General features: G+C 33.5%; 1 protein-coding gene across 2 annotated transcripts; it reads right to left on the bottom strand.

The window, feature by feature from the left end:
- Window positions 1–12,162: 12,162 nt before the first annotated feature.
- On the bottom strand, window positions 12,163–15,981 carry LOC100799087 (transcription factor bHLH25-like). 2 transcript variants are annotated; one of them, NM_001253291.3, is made up of 4 exons: window positions 15,829–15,981; window positions 15,229–15,726; window positions 14,101–14,457; window positions 12,163–12,482 (listed from the first exon to the last, which is right to left on the bottom strand). In NM_001253291.3, exons 1-4 carry the CDS (start codon window positions 15,862–15,864, stop codon window positions 12,405–12,407), a joined length of 969 nt encoding a protein of 322 aa, NP_001240220.1. In that variant the 5' UTR covers window positions 15,865–15,981; the 3' UTR covers window positions 12,163–12,404. The 2 variants fall into 2 exon arrangements, with proteins under 2 accessions (NP_001240220.1, XP_006582927.1); XM_006582864.4 differs by having other exon boundaries at window positions 12,185–12,482; window positions 14,101–14,403.
- Window positions 15,982–16,320: the final 339 nt, after the last annotated feature.

The raw sequence follows: 16,320 nt of genomic DNA on the forward strand, positions 1-16,320 counted from the left end.
ACAGAAAAAAAACTTATATTCTATGTTAAAAAAACGATATATAACTTACCTCAAAATATTTGTGTACATGTTTAGGGCAATAGATTTGTTGATATATGTTAAGTTTGCTGATTAATATTTACGACATTTTAATGACTTCTCTATCTTCCGAATAGTATAATTAATACTGCATATGTCTGCTGTCTAACTTATATTCTAAATACAGAAAGGATACTGATAATTTACATTCCAAATAATTGGAATCTGCATAAGCAATATTTTCAAAGGGATTTGTCTCTTTTGTGAGCACCTCACTTTACAAAATAAAATAAATAATAATTTTCATAAGAGAAAATCAATAGTGTATAATTAAAGAACCCCCGAATATCAATTGTTAACAATTTCATTATATTATTTACTTTATTTTATTTACTTTGAAGTCATATCATTTTAATGAAATAAAATTTACTTCCTCATTTAGAGAAGAATCTATTTGAAAGATAAAGTAAATCAATAAGGTATTTGATCGAGTGGTACTAATTTTATTTTCTTAAATAAAATTTTAGATTTTTGTGAGTGAAAAAAAACATAATTAAAAATGAAGACTTTAATTAAAGGTAATCACTAAGTTGTTGGATCAAGATTAATCATCAGTAAAACTGATAAATACTCTGTATTAATATTAAAATAAAAAAAAAAAGCAAAGTAAAAAAAATCTTGATATTAATACCTACCTTAAAACGAAAATTGACCAAACTCAAACCTCATGTACATCAAATTGTAATTTTTTCTTTCCATATACTTGTTAGACGTTCTTTGTCCGGTTTTGCTTTTTCCACTGACCAAATTTAAGTTACTTACTGTTGAAGATTAGGTAACCTTCCAGAGTGTCAAGAGTCGGGTCTCAGTATTTGCAGCTAAAAAATAAAAAAAGAAATCTGATTAGGATCTTCACGGACTTTAGTTAGACACACTACTACAAAAGTAGTTTTTTAAGTCGTGATATCTACGACGGTTCTCCATAAACGATGTAGAAGAAGGCGCGGTGACAATTTTGTAATTAGGGGGAAAAAATTTAGTTTTTACATCGTACATTCTAAGGCGGTTATTTATAACCGCCTTAGAATGTCTGCAGGTGGCATTATTGTAATTAAGTAGAGTGAACACAACAACGGGTTTCGAGCTACGACTGTCGTAGTATTACATATATTAAAAAGGCCTAAACCCGCGACGCGCCCCTCAGCCATTGTCTCAAACACTTTCATTTGCTCCTCAGCCATTCTCTCTGAACCTCACCCACACTGAACCTCAAACCCTGTGCATGTCCCTGAACCTCACCCACAACAACGGGTTTTTACATTGTGCATGTCCCTGAACCTCACCCACACTGTGTCCCTGAACCCTAGGTTGGTGTTTATCGTTATTAGGTTACAAGGCATCAAAAGTGGTTGCACGCGCGCACCCGTACTCACTTCGTGAAACAGGTAATATATGTCGACAACCCTGACTTGTGTTTCTGAGCTTCATAGAGAATTACCGTAAAATCGAAGTCCCATTTCTATTAAAGTTGTGAGAGGAGTTGGATTTGATTGGTCAGCTATAATAGTGTTAGGGTTTGAAGAAAATAGGGTACAATAGTCAATTTTTGATTCATTAAACTGTACATCCTTTGAGATAAATTTTGCAATCAGATGGTAGACATTGGTAACCTTTGTGAGTAAGAGTAGCCTGCTTACAAAGATGTCTCTTTCTTTCTACACTTTCCTTTTTCCCATTTCATTTTGATTTCTATTGCATCATAAAGCTTATTTTAATTGGAATCTGTTTGTGAAGGTTTGCCACACAGCTTCGCTTTACAATTTGGTTCACACAGCTGCCTTAGTTGCCCCCCAATTACAAAACACCCTAATGTTGTGAGTTCCCATTTCCCAATTTTCCTACTTTCTGTTCCCTTTTTGCCACTTTGAAAAAAAAATGCTATTTTGATATGGTATATTCATTGTAGTGTAGAGTGTTTGTGAAATGAAAACATCTACTTGTTTTTTGACTCATCAAGTTATCATTTTGTTTTTTGCAGTTTGGAGGCCTTCTAACAGCTGGTATCTTGGCTTTCTCTGGGAAGTAAGTGCTATCTCTATCGTTGTTGTTTAAATGACTATGTTTGTATTGTACCATGGAATTCTGTTCCAAACTATTTGTTATGCTTATTTTGGAACTAGAGTAACTTTGATTTATTTATTTGGGGGGGGGGGGGGGTATAACAGAGTTCTCTTCTAAACTGCCGCTTTCAAATAATTTTTAATTTGTAGAAATATAATATACTGATATCCACCAATAACGGTGCACAAAAAAGAATTCCCAGATGCAATACAGTTTGTGCAATACAGGCCTAGAGTATGTGACTTTACAGTTTGTGCAGTGTGGGAGCCACCACGTTTTCTTTGCCAAACAGTTAGCAGAAAATGGAAAATATCCATGTTGTGTCAAACAAACAATTTCTCAAGGGATCTATACAAAAATACTAATCATCCATATGGTTGAATTCTGATACAATAACTAACAAGTTGCTGAGAACCTTTTTTACCAGACAACATCCCCTGCAATGTGCTGGCTCGTGCCCCCGTGATACTTGATGTATTAACACTTACAGCCACGGATGATACTTGGCAAGAGTGATATATAATATAAATATATATATGTTATTGGAGTGTATCCCCGTGTTTGACACTTGGCAAGAGTGATATATAATATAAATATATATATGTTATTAGAACTAGAGTAACTTTGATTTATTTATTTGGGGGGGGGGGGGGGGGGAGGGCGTATAACAGAGTTCTCTTCCAAACTTCTGCTTACAAACAATTTTTAATTTGTAGAAATATAATATACTGATATCCACCAATAACCGTGCACAGAAAAGAATTCCTAGATGCGCCCATAATTGGTCAAAGGCAAAAAGAGTAAGCAAGATGAGCAAATAGGCAAAGGATCGATAAATCTAACGTAAGTATTTAAGTTTATAACAATTTCTTAAGACATAAGAGAGTCATGTTATTTAAAGAATTTATTGTAGTATATCATTATTAGTTATTGATAGTAGAAACCACATAGTTGTGAGGGAAGTCTACACTGTGTCTGCCTCCATGTGCACCTTCCCACTTATGCAATAAATATTTTCAATGTCACTACATTTGTTTGCTTGTCTCTCAAATGTAATTATGTATGGCCCCATAAATCAGTATGACAAATGTTATCAGATATGTTTAGAGATATAGATTAACGAAATAATATATATATACATATATATATATATACATACATACATATATATATATATATATATATATCAGATTATATAATTTATTTGTAAATTTTATTATCATTTTTTTTGTTGTTTAATCAATGAGTTAAGAGTATTCGTTAGGGATATCCAACTACCATTAGTGGTAATAGTTATGGTACAAATACAAACTATAAAACCATTTCACTAGCCTTAGCCTATGACATTCTACTCCTCTCTGTGTCTCTCTCTCTCTTCCCTGATTGATTCATAACTTTCCCGGTTAGGCTCAGACCCAATCTGTATTAGTATTATATATCCTGGTCTTAATTTTGATTGAAGCTAGCTAGCAGCCTGGCCCTTTAGATCCTGGAGGAACAAATTGGCTCCACTCTTGTACCTTGGTTTCAGAAGGGTGCTCCTGTTCTGTCTTGTTTTGTTTTTTTTTTTTGTTTCTATTTGCTTCAGTGGTGTTTGCTCAGAACATCAACCAGAGAGCAAAGTCTTGTGTAGTGGTGGCATAAGGGTCAACCCTCCAGTGAACCTATTATTCCTAAGGTCCATAACGGTCAGATTGTTAAGATTAGCAAATTCATTTAGAAGATTCCCTTCAAGGTGGTTGTTGCTGACATCAAGCTTCAACGCTGAAGTTAACTGTGGCGTCCCTAAATAATGATTGATTTAATAGTAATAAATTAAATAGCAGAAACCATGGGAAATTTTTTTTCTTTTTCTCTCTCTCTCTCTTTTTTTTGCACTGTTATTCATTTCACGGAAATTAAATTCAGAAGGAAAATTATCACTATAAAGTCCTGAATGGCCAGTTCACAACTCTATTCGGATTCATTTCTTTCTGATCACTCATAACCTCTAAACTATTTTGCTCTTTCAAAAAAAATATACCAGCCATCATTTTAGGTCGTCACGTGAAAAATAATAAGAAGCGGTCGGTAAACTCTTTTCAAATAAAGTTTGTTAACATTTTCTTTTCAAATAACAAGATTAAACATAATTATATTTATCATCTAAAACTGTCCAAAATATGGGAGTTTGCAAAATAACATAGTGACATCCAGAGCAAAGGTAACCACTGTGGTGGCTTCAGCCACAATATATACAACCATCAAAATTTCTATACAATAGGTCTACCAACCCAAAAATCAAAAGAGTAAACCTAGCAGTCTGAACTAGATACACCCACCCATAAAAAGTATGTACGCCTAGTCTAAGGAGCCGTATGCTACGATGAAGAGTCGTCATTATTCGTTGTCCCTCCAAGGCCGCTCTCCTCTGTAGAGTCTGCGTCAGATGCTGACATAACATCCTCTGGAGAATCAACATCAGGGAGTGGGTCCTCATCATCCTCTGGGAAATCAAGGGCATCCACAGCAGGTTCAGGAGGTAATTCCTCTGGGTCCTCTTCAAGATCTTCTTCAGAGGATGACACCTCTATCACTTGAACTGGCTCAACTAGTTGATATGGAGTAGGTGTAGGTAGTATCCACTCCACAGGCTGCTGAAGTGTGTGTGCGGGTTCCTCCGGATGTACTAATGAAGTAGCAGTGAGTCGAATTGTGCCACAGAATCGGCACCTCTCATTGCCTTCGAGGGTTTCCCAATCACCCTCTAGGCACTCCATCACAACGCGATCATGGATCAACTGCACTGCCATCGCGATCTACAAGAGATGAAAGAAAGAGGGTAGACTCTTTCACAAGAAATCTAACTACATAGGTAACAATACAATGCCTCCCATAACGGCTACGCATAGTCAAAATGTCTTTTTCAAGGGATTTCCTCTATGGTAATCGATTACCAAAGTATGTAATCGATTACTAGTGCCCAAAAACTAATTACTCAACCTTTGCACATTGGAATCTACAAATTACACTGTGTAATCTATTACACATAAATGGTAATCGATTAACAGTAGCAGGTAGCACTCTGTAATCGATTACACACAACTGGTAATCGATTACCAGTGCCCTATCATACTGTGTAATCGATTACACACAATTGGTAATCGATTACCAGTAGCCACTCAACATCCTGTCTCCATTTTTAAGCCCTGTAATCGATTACACACAATTTGTAATCGATTACCAGAGCCTAATTTTCAGATACCACCCAAGATACATAGCTGGCCAGCCGCCACACAAGCCTCCTCGCTTCATGGACTTTGTTCTTTTATTGGTTGACTGCCAGGATCTCGCCTGCTTAGGTACGTCACAGGTTCTCACTGACTGACTATGCCCGGGTTGGGTCGGGATTGGCCAAGCTTGGTTTTGGGCAATAGCACCCCACCTGACGTCACCAAGGTATCCTGACCCCTGCGACATATCTCCAGGTACCACTCTGTGGTCAACAAACAAAAGTAGAAAGACTGACTCTTCCACGCTTTCTCACATCAAGCTTATTGGATTATGGGGCACCCATCATATGTGGTACTAGTGGAAGAAGATTAATTGTTAGTATCTAGATTTTGGGAAAGAGGAAAAAAAATCTTAGGCTTGGACTTGCCACTGATGGAATGAATCCCTTTTGACAGTTTAAGCACTAAGCATAACTCGTGGCATGTTTTGCTAGTAATTTACAACTTGCCTCCTTTGTTATACGTGAAGCAAAAATACATGATGTTGTCTATGATGATATCGGGGCCAAGACAACAAAGAAATGACATTGATATTTATCTAAGTCTCTTGAATGAAGACTTGAGAAAGTTGTTGAACAAGGGGGTTGATGTGTTTGAGGGAAATCGAAATGAGACATTCAAGTTGCGTGAAATGGTATTTTGTACCATTAATGACTTTTTAGCATATGAGAATTTGAGTGGATACAGTGTTAAGGGCCATCATGCATTCCCTATCTGTGAAAAAGACACAAGATATGTACAACTGAAACATGGAAGAAAAATAGTGTACACTCGACATCGACGTTTTCTGAAACCTTATCACCCTTACCAGCAATTGAAAAAAGCTTTTAATGGAAGTCAAAAGCATGAAATTGCACCGATACCCTCAACTGGTCAGTAGGTTCTTAAGTGGGTTGAGGACATCAATACTATATTTGGAAAGACCTAAAAGAAGCTAACAAGTAAAACTTGCATATGGAAGAAGAGGTTGGTATTCTTTGATCTTCCATACTGGTCTGATTTAGATGTTAGACATTGTATTGTTGTTATGCATGTGGAGAAAAATGTATGTGATAGTATCATTGACACACTTCTTAACATTCACGGCAAGACAAAGGATGGTTTGAATACTTGTAAAGATCTAGCTGAGATGGGTATACGTCACCAGTTACATTCAAGGTCTGATGGTAAGAAAATATATTTGTCTTTAGCATGTCATAGTTTGTCAAGAATGAGAAGACAATTTTTTGTCAGTGTCTACAGCGTGTGAAAGTGCCATAGGGATGCTTTTCAAGTATTAAGAACCTTGTGCAGGTGAAATATATGAAATTAGTTGGCTTAAAGTCTCATGATTGCCACGTCTTGATGCAACAACTCTTAGCTGTGGCGATACGAGACATCTTGCCTAACAAAGTCAAGCATGCCATAACTCGCCTGTGATTTTTCTTCAATGCCATATATACCAAAGTCATTGACCTTCTATAGTTAGATGACTTGGAAAATGAGACTGCTATTATCTTGTGTCAGTTAGAGATGTATTTTCCTTCTTCATTTTTCGACGTCAAAGTTGACTTAATTGTTCATCTGGTGAGGGAAATTAAATTATGTGGTCCCATTTATTTATGATGGATGTACTCAGTTGAGCGATGCATGAAGATCTTAAAAGGTATACAAAGAATCTGCACTGTCCTGAAGCATCCATTGTTAAAAGGTACATTGCAGAAAAAACTATTGAGTTTTGTTTAGAGTACATTGAAAAGGCAAAAAACCTGTTAGGCTTCCCAAGTCTTAGCATAATGAAAGAGTAGGAGGTAAGGGTTTACGAGGGCCGCATGTTATAACTACGGGACTAGAGGAATTGAAACAGACTCATTTGTATATATTGAATAACGATAATGAAGTTGTGTCATACATAGTTTTTCACAAAGCCTTAGTCAAGGATAGTAACCCAAAAATGACCAAGAATAGGGTGTTGAAAAAGCATAACAAGACTTTCCTAAATTGGTTTAAAGATAAATCTTTGGTGATGATAATGCTTCTAAAACGTTAAGGAAGTTAGCAGATAGGCCTAAAAGAAAAGTTAAAATTTGGCAGGGATACAATATCAACAAGTATTCGTTTTACACCAAATCACAAGACGACAAGAGTATAGTGCAAAATATTAGGGTTAGTCTTAAGGCTGAATCCCAACACTTTGCTACTGTAAATGATGACAATCCTCGTCTAGTGTCCATGCCTTACTTTGGAGTCATTGAAGAAATATGAGAGCTTAATTATGTTAAATTCACTGTGTTTTTAAGTGTAAGTGGGTTGATAACAATATCTGTGTGTGATACTTTGGTAGATCTAAAGAAGCTAGCTGATCAAATGAGTCTTTTATCATGGCAGAATAAGTTAAATAGGTGTTTTATGTTCAAGATCCATGTGATGAAAGGTGGTTAGTGGTTCTACACGAAAAACCATTGGTGTTAATTTTGAAGATGATGATTCAACAATTGATACTTGTCACACTCCTTTCTCCACACACATCCCTAACATCAATGGAGAAGAAGTTGGCGACATCCATGCAAATCATAATGATCATGATGAAGGAGAATTAAATAACATCATATAATATAATCATTTTTTTATATATACTTGTTTCCATATTTACAATTACATAACTTACTATACTTTTTGAGTTGACTTTAATTAATGTTGTTTTTTAATAGGCACATGACTACACCACTGAGCTCCCCTCCTTCTAAGTCAACATCTTCATTGTCTACATCGAAGAGGACTAGAAAAGCCACATGACTTAGATCATTGTCTGCCAGACCCATGGGGGTGGAGAGACCATTGGTTCATGTGTATCCTACCACTGGGAAAGCTGATGGTCCACAGAAAAAGAAATTAACGACCTATTTGGGGTCATTGCTTGAGACAAGGTGGATGTTACATATGTTAACTGGAAATAGGTTCCTGATGCTCAAAAGGATTTGATTTGGGAGGACATTCAGGTATTTCAATTAAACCTTCTATGTTATTTTAATTGGTTGTATTAAATTGATTACATTGTTGCTATTCGCTAACTATTACATGTGTTTTTGTATCTAAGGCTGAATTTGATATTCTGGAAGCGTCTAGTAAAAGGACGAAGAAGAAAATCCTCCAGACGGTAGGAGAGCGATGGAGGAAATTTAAGTTAGATTTGACCTCCAAACGGGCACTAGCACAAGGCAAGGAGGACGATGATGACAAAGTTTGTAAGAAGTACGATATTAGCAAAGAGAAGTGGAACCAATTTTGTCAAAGCTGTAGAGATCCTTCATGGGAGGTTATTTGTGGTCCTTCGACTTTTTGAAATTGACATTTACAATTAATTTAAACATTTTTTATATGTTGTCTATTTCTCACAGAATGTTAGAAAGAAGGCACAATCCATCCAAAAACAAAACACTGCCCCTCACGTGTTGTCTCGTAGGGGTTATGATTTTCTTGAAAAAAAGTTAATGCAGGAAAAATAAAAGAAACGATTGGAGCAAGTAGCTCAATCTAGGAGCAATGAAACAATCGTTGATCCTCCATCTCCCATCAGATGACACATGAAGTGGAAGATGACTCGCACAAAAAAATCGAGTCAGATGACATAAGAGGCGACAAGACAAATTACTATAGGATTGTAAGTTAATTTTTAGTTTCAATGGTCATTATATATAATAACAACAATAGTCCCTAAACAATTTCATATTTTGTTGATTGCAGGATTCCCTGGAAGAGCAGTTAGCCTAGGATAGCTTTGTAGCCCATAGACGTCAGGATGTACTGGTTGTTGCCATTGGATGACCAGAGCACCTTAGCTATATCCATGTTGTTGGAGTCGATGTGATGATTAGGCAATACTTTGGACCAACTTCTGCAAGCTCCCACACATCTACATTGATCAGTCCAAAAGAGTTGGATCGACTTAAACAAAATATTAAGAAGGAGCTGACATAGAATATCAGGGATGAGTTGAAGCAGTCGATCACTAAAAAAGTGACGAGACTACTAATGTTGTCCTTTAGCCAAATACAGTCTCAGGGAATCATACCTCCTATTGAGCCTAAGGTAGCTCTTTTTGGTGCCCGTGTCAACACAAAGGGAAGTTATGTTCATCCCTCCGGGCAGGACCCAGACACGACTGCATCAGATATGCATGGGTTGTATGTTGATGACAATCCTCCCCATATGATTCCCTTGGAAGAATTTATGAGGGATCGACAATCGTGCACCATGTCCCTTTGGGAAATGATTTGGTGATGGTAGGTGTTGAGGAAGTTCGAGATGCTGATGCTCATATCCCTATACCAACTGAAGAGGTTTAGTTAATGGGGCAGACCCTTAATACCTTCCTTGCTTGGAAAACACATCTTGTACAACTTTTTTCAGAAAAATGTTTTTCCTTTTTGTTGCGTTTATTATTATTAAAATATGATTCATTACAAATAAGGTGTTTAATGTCATTGACTTATGTTTATTAACTATGTAGGATAAACATGTACAAAAAGGACCAACAAAGCCAGTTGATAGGCCAGAACCTGATGACGATCCCATATACCAGATGACGTTAATGATCCCATAACTTTTCCTCAAGCTTATGCAAGTAGCGTGGGATGCAACTATGTTTGGGGTGTACAATGATAATGTCCCCTTGTACTTAAAGCATGAAGATCTTGGGGAAATAGCACATGGTGATCAATGGTTGAACATCATTGTTAATTATGGATTATGTAAGTAAATTTAAATTACAATCCATTACCTAATTCATTGCTTTAAATTGGTGCATAATTTACTTTATTTTAACAATAGGCATATGAATGAGTTAAGTCTGCGATCAAGGAATGCCTCTATGTATGGATTCATTGAGCCACAGTCCATACAGAGATCTAGACAATCGTAGTTTCAATATGACGATTATATTAAGAAATGAATGTAGAATTCACAGAGAGATGTTTACCTAGGAGCCTACTTGAATGGGTAAGTAAAACTAAACAAATCAATTTAAATAATGTATTCATTATGATAACTTAATGTTCTCCAATGCAATGGACATTGGCAACTGGTGGTTATAAGTCGTAAGGATGATGTTGTTGCCTGGTTTTGTTCCTTGCACAATAAGTTCGACAACTACAAAAAAGGAATGGTTAATAGGTCAGTTGTAATTTGTAACACATTTACTTTATCATTAGTATTTGACATCAATATTGTAATTATACAACATACATGCATGTTTCTCTTAACCAGTGTTTTGAAGGGATTCAACGATAATCACAGAAGTAAATCGAAGGCAACTGCTAAATGGATTTCAATTGAAGTAAGTCATTTAAACAATGTTCGATCTCTTCAAAATTACATTTTATTACTTTGTACACTAATTTTGGGATAACTTTGAACATCTTATTAAATTTAGTGTAATAAGCAAAGGGGAAGCATTGAGTGTGGCTATTACGTCATGCATTGGATGTCAACTATAGTCCTAGGAAGTTTCAAGGATAATTGAGAAATGGTAATTATTTACTTCAAAACTAATTTCATTTGTTATAGTTGTTATTATATTACACCGGTTAAGTTATGTTTTATTATATCATGCAATATTTTACTTATCCGAGACCATTGAAACAAAAGAGAATAAAGATAATTCACATTAAGTGGACAATATATTTTTTAAGAGTTAAAAATGAAGCACTAAGTAGTGTTTAGAAAACTTTGCAAATGTTAGACTTATGTAAATCTTAGGTTATAGATAATATATTTATGTATTGACATTACTATATTTATTAGTATTTATTCAATAATAATTTGAATATAATATATACTGCCTAGATTGATTTGGTTGTGGCATGGATTGATTTTGTTTTTAATTTGCAAATCTAGGTTCATTTAATAAATAAATAAAATATAAAAGAAACATGCTAAAACAACATTAATTCTTCCCAAAACTAATGTTGTATAGTACTTATAACATTGGTTCTCCCCAAAATCGATGTTGTATAGTACTTACAACATTAGTTTTAATCCAACCTGATATTGTATTGTGCTATACAACATTGGTTGTGCCTAAAACTAATGTTGTATAGTACAAAACCAATGTTGTAAGTACTATACAACATTGGTATTAGTTTTGGAGAAACTCGATGTTGTTTATTTTTTTTTGTTATTTGCTATTATTATATCACATCGATTTTGGGGAGAACCATTGTTGCATAGTGAATTTCAACATCGATTTTTATAACTGATGTTAAAAATGATTACTTTTAATGACAATCGTTTTAACATCAGTTTAAAACTGATGTTGAATGTCCAAAATAACTAATATTAAAAGCGATTTTCATATTAGTGGACCCTTAGAATAACTCTTAAAATAATTGACGTTATTTGGGTTTTTTTATAATAATAGATTTTATTTATGTTAAAAAAAGTTTTGAATCAAAGTTTTATAGAAAGAACATTACGTTATTAAAAAGCTGTCATTACATCTCAAAAAAAGAATTGTCATTAGTAAAAGTTCATCAAACTCAAATACATATCTACCAATAAAAATATCTAGTAATATATTAATATTTATAAAATATTTATTTATTTAATTAAGTAATTAGGAAAGTTTTGATTTTATAATTAAGTTACAAAATTATAATTTTATTTTCTTAAAAAAATATTATATATTTATCAAGATATTTTTAATATATATTATGCAAAAGGAAGGTTCAATTAAGAGTTTAAGAATTTCAAACTATAAGTAATTTTTAACGCTAATTTAAAAAAATTATCCATTCTTCCACTCAGAATGCATGCATTATGCATAGATTATTAGAAATACAACTAACTTTATGTAACAAAAATTTAATACATACACAATGCGAAAACAAAATGCCTAATTAGGCCCTTATTATGCCCACCAACCACCTGGCCTTCGAGTAGCTTTGTCCTTGTAAAACCTATATTGCACTTTATTTGTATACCTGCAGTTGGGTGTTCATTATTGTTGTCACAAGTTTAGTTACAGCAGTCGAACAAGTCCTCAGTCAAAATTTTCACTAGGTCGTCCAGTGTCATGGTGAATTCATGATCCATCTACAATATATAGTACAGTATCCGATTATTCAATGTTTGATATAAGAAACATATATGTTAGTGTGAGAGAAAGAATCCAACTCGTATAGTTATTCTTTGAAGGTAATTATATATATGGGAGACGATACCAATGGTTTTCTCCGTTATAGTATAAGGAAAATGTATTTTTTTATTCCATATATTTTCAGTCAAATATGATTAAGGTGTTTGTACTTTCATATGGTTGAATATGGTTCTTAAACTTTAAAAAATACATTGATTAATTTGATTTTTCCTAACTAACTTCATAGCTAACTTTAAAAAATATGACAATTTTTAGAAATAAGAGGTTACATTCACACAGGAATGGAGGCAGAATTAAGTTTCGATGGTGATGGGGTGGGTGGGGGGCGGGGCAATTATATAAATATTTATAATTTGTATCTTTAAAATAATTTAAGATTATATTATAGAAACTATATTGATAAAAAAGAAAATTAAACATTTTTTAAAAAACAAAACAAAACTACGACACATTCTAATGCTAGCAAGGTTTGTTTTTCGATATATCATTTGTTTTTTCAAATGTTGGTATCTTATAAAAATTGACAACAAAAATAAAGAATATATATATATATATATATATATATATATATATATATATTAAATTTTAAAAAATTACACAAACCTCTCCTTCATTTTTAAAACATACAAAATCCCCCTTAATTATTCACTAAACCTTACTCTCTCTTCATTCATTAACAGAGTTTAAATCTTTAACAGAATCAAATAAGAGTGAATGTAATATGACTTTTAATGAAAATTATTTTAATAACTAATATATATATATATATATATATATATATATATATATATATATATATATATATATATATATATATATATATATATATATATATATAAACAGAACCAGATCGTGATTATAGAGGTAAGGTTTTTTTTTATTCTTTTTCCCAGTATTTGATCCAAGCTCTACCCCTTCCAAGAACTTATAAACCAAAATTGAGAAGCGTGAGCAAAATTCACAAAGCTTTATAATGTTGCAGTTCCTAATAGTCAAAGCTTGAATTTCATTTTGAAAAGCTTTGAAATTGGACTTCTTTCCAAGGGAATGACAGATTGGGATTTTTTCACTGACCCTGAAAAAACATGGGGGCAAAAATCACCCATGTCACAAAAACAACATGATACAAAATAATTTGAGACAACATTCGAAGGAGGGAGAAAATTATTGTTGGTGTTCCTCAGATGAAATGAGTAGATTAATCCGGTGAAAGAGAGAGAGAGAGCGCATCACGAAGAAATCAAAGGTTTACATATTCATAGGGTTACAAATATTTATCCTTACCATCAAACTAGAAAAAGATAATTACCATTTTATGAAAAATAAAAATAAAGTACTTAAATATCTTTATTCCTACAGTCAAATTTTTAAATAAAAAGAATTATTATAATTTTTAAATATAGTATATATTAAAAAGGAACATAGATCTGTCCCTGCATTCACATGCATGTTTTCTTAATTTTGAAAAAAAATTCATCACTAGAAAGTATAATGACCTTGATCACGTTTGAGCGAAAATATAAATACCAAACACACTACAATATTGGTGTATACCTGAGCAATGCAAGTAATGTTCAGAGCGGAATTTGCAAACGGCAAAACATTGCAGCAAACTATTGAGAGATTAAGAGCTGCAAGCTTGCCCAGGATCTTAGCAACAATGTCCTTTCGTTTCTCACACATAACTTTGATGAGCGCATCTTTTCCTGAGACTCTTGCTTCAATTTTGGGACGTATATTGATAGGTATATCTGAGTCATCAACAACAGTACCAATATTGTATTTGTTCGTTTTGAAGCATACTGCATATTCTACTTTTCTCTTTTTGCTCTCTTCCTCTAAATCCTTTACACGCTTCTGAAGATATTTCACATAATCGATAGCAGTTTTAAGGACAGAAGCCTTATCCGTCTACACATAAGAAATGTTTCATTTTATTTATCTAATAATGGAATAGGTTTATAATGATATACTTGGTTTTCAATTATAATGAATTTTAAACCAGAGTTTGTGCAAAGTATTATTACTAAAAAAAATTCATATAATAACTATTAGTTATTTGGCATATGTTTGTTAGTTTAGAGTTTGTTTAAGGTTATGTTTGTATAAACTTTTCAGTAATTAAGTATTCATAGGAGATCGAAATTATAAAAAGGTAAATTAATTTAAGTTTTTTGCATTAGCTAAAACCAACTTTAAGGCGCATAAATTAATTTTAATTTGTGAAGAAACCTAATGCATTCTTCAGTGCTTTCTACTTGTCCTTCGTGTAGAATTGAAATATGACTTTAATCATCTGCATAATCACTTAATACAAACTTTTATTATGTAAATTATTAAAGTAAGACTCTATTTTAATTGAAAATCAACACAAATTACAAAGGAAATTTTACCTGAGCTTTTTTTTTCTTTTTAATATAGAGTACAGATATTCGTCTATCCTATTTTGGTATGGGTATGGATTGGGAGGGAAAAAAGAGAGATAGAGAGAGAAAAAAAATGTAGAGAAAGAAATGACATATGTAATAGATGATATAATGAAAAGAGAAGAGAAAGATGGAGTATAAATGAAATAAAAGAAAAAATGGATAGATGATTAGTTTTTCCCTTTCAAAAGCATGATAAAAACAAAAGTCACAGCCCATGCTATTAATACGAAAAGAGAAAAACGCATAAACTGACCTTTTTCAACACCGGAATAACAGCTGAAAGTGCTATGAACAGCTTGGCGATATTCTCTCTCCTCTTTCTCTCACTCATTATGTGATCTTGTATCTCAGAAGAGCTTCTACCCCTCTTAGATTTTCTATTATTTTTTGGTTCTTCTTGGGTTTCCTTTGAATTTTCACCATGATAACATTGGCATGTTTTATTGAGAACATATGGCACTGCCGTTGAATCTTCAAATGAAAGAGTGTAGGGCATTGAGGAGGATGAGAAGAGAGGTTCATCTTGAGATGCATGTTGTTTGAGACTACTACGGTTATCAAAGCCAGGGTTCTTTTCCAAAGATGATGAATCATTTATAGGGTTCCTAAGAAGGATGGTGGTGCTTTCTTTAGTGATATTTGAATCACAAGGGTGACTTTTGCAAGATTTTTCTTGTTGCACTAGATTCTCCCCCTTGAACACTTCCACAAGAGAGTGCATGTGACCAAATAAATTGCACTCATCCATTTCCTGAAACAATTGAGAACACCAAAAGCAGAGAAATTTTCACGAGGATATTAATATAAAGCATATATATATGTGTGTGTGTGTGTCATATATGCATCCCATTACCAAAAAACGAAGCCACCTTTCCGGTGACTCTTCCATTATTGATTCCAAAATCAGACAAATTTGATGTTCCAGTTTTTGCTTCAGCTATTGAAGTAATGTTATCGATGTCGGACTCACTTCACTGCTTGTGTCAAGCAAAACTAATTAATTTGTGAGGGTAGTGGTTGGGAAAGGAAAATGATGGAAGTTACTTATATAATAATAATAATTTCATTTTTTCTTTACATTATTTATTTTGTTATACCTTTTCTGTCTATTATTTTCTTTCTAGATGCTGTGTACAATTAGCATTTTTTATTGTTAAATTTTAGATAATATGTGGCAGACGCTTCAGACACGTTCACTCACGCTTTTCTATAAAAAGTACGCATCACATGATCGTGAAGTCAAATTCTATCGGTCATTATTTTGATAGAAAACAAAACCTATATTAGTATATTTTACTCCAACAAAAATGGTTTTCTTTTAACCTTACTAGCTTGGTGATAAAAT

The sequence above is a fragment of the Glycine max genome, chromosome 7 (genome assembly GCF_000004515.6).
Source record: "Glycine max cultivar Williams 82 chromosome 7, Glycine_max_v4.0, whole genome shotgun sequence".
NCBI lineage: Eukaryota > Viridiplantae > Streptophyta > Magnoliopsida > Fabales > Fabaceae > Glycine > Glycine max.

Coding starts and splice junctions, on each gene's coding strand:
- LOC100799087 (NM_001253291.3), bottom strand. CDS start 15,864: ATGGAAGAGTCACCGGAAAGGTGGCTTCGTTTTTTG. Junction 15,727..15,828: donor AAAGGTGGCTTCGTTTTTTG/GTAATGGGATGC, acceptor CAATTGTTTCAG/GAAATGGATGAGTGCAATTT. Junction 12,483..14,100: donor ACATTACTTGCATTGCTCAG/GTATACACCAAT, acceptor TATATATTGTAG/ATGGATCATGAATTCACCAT.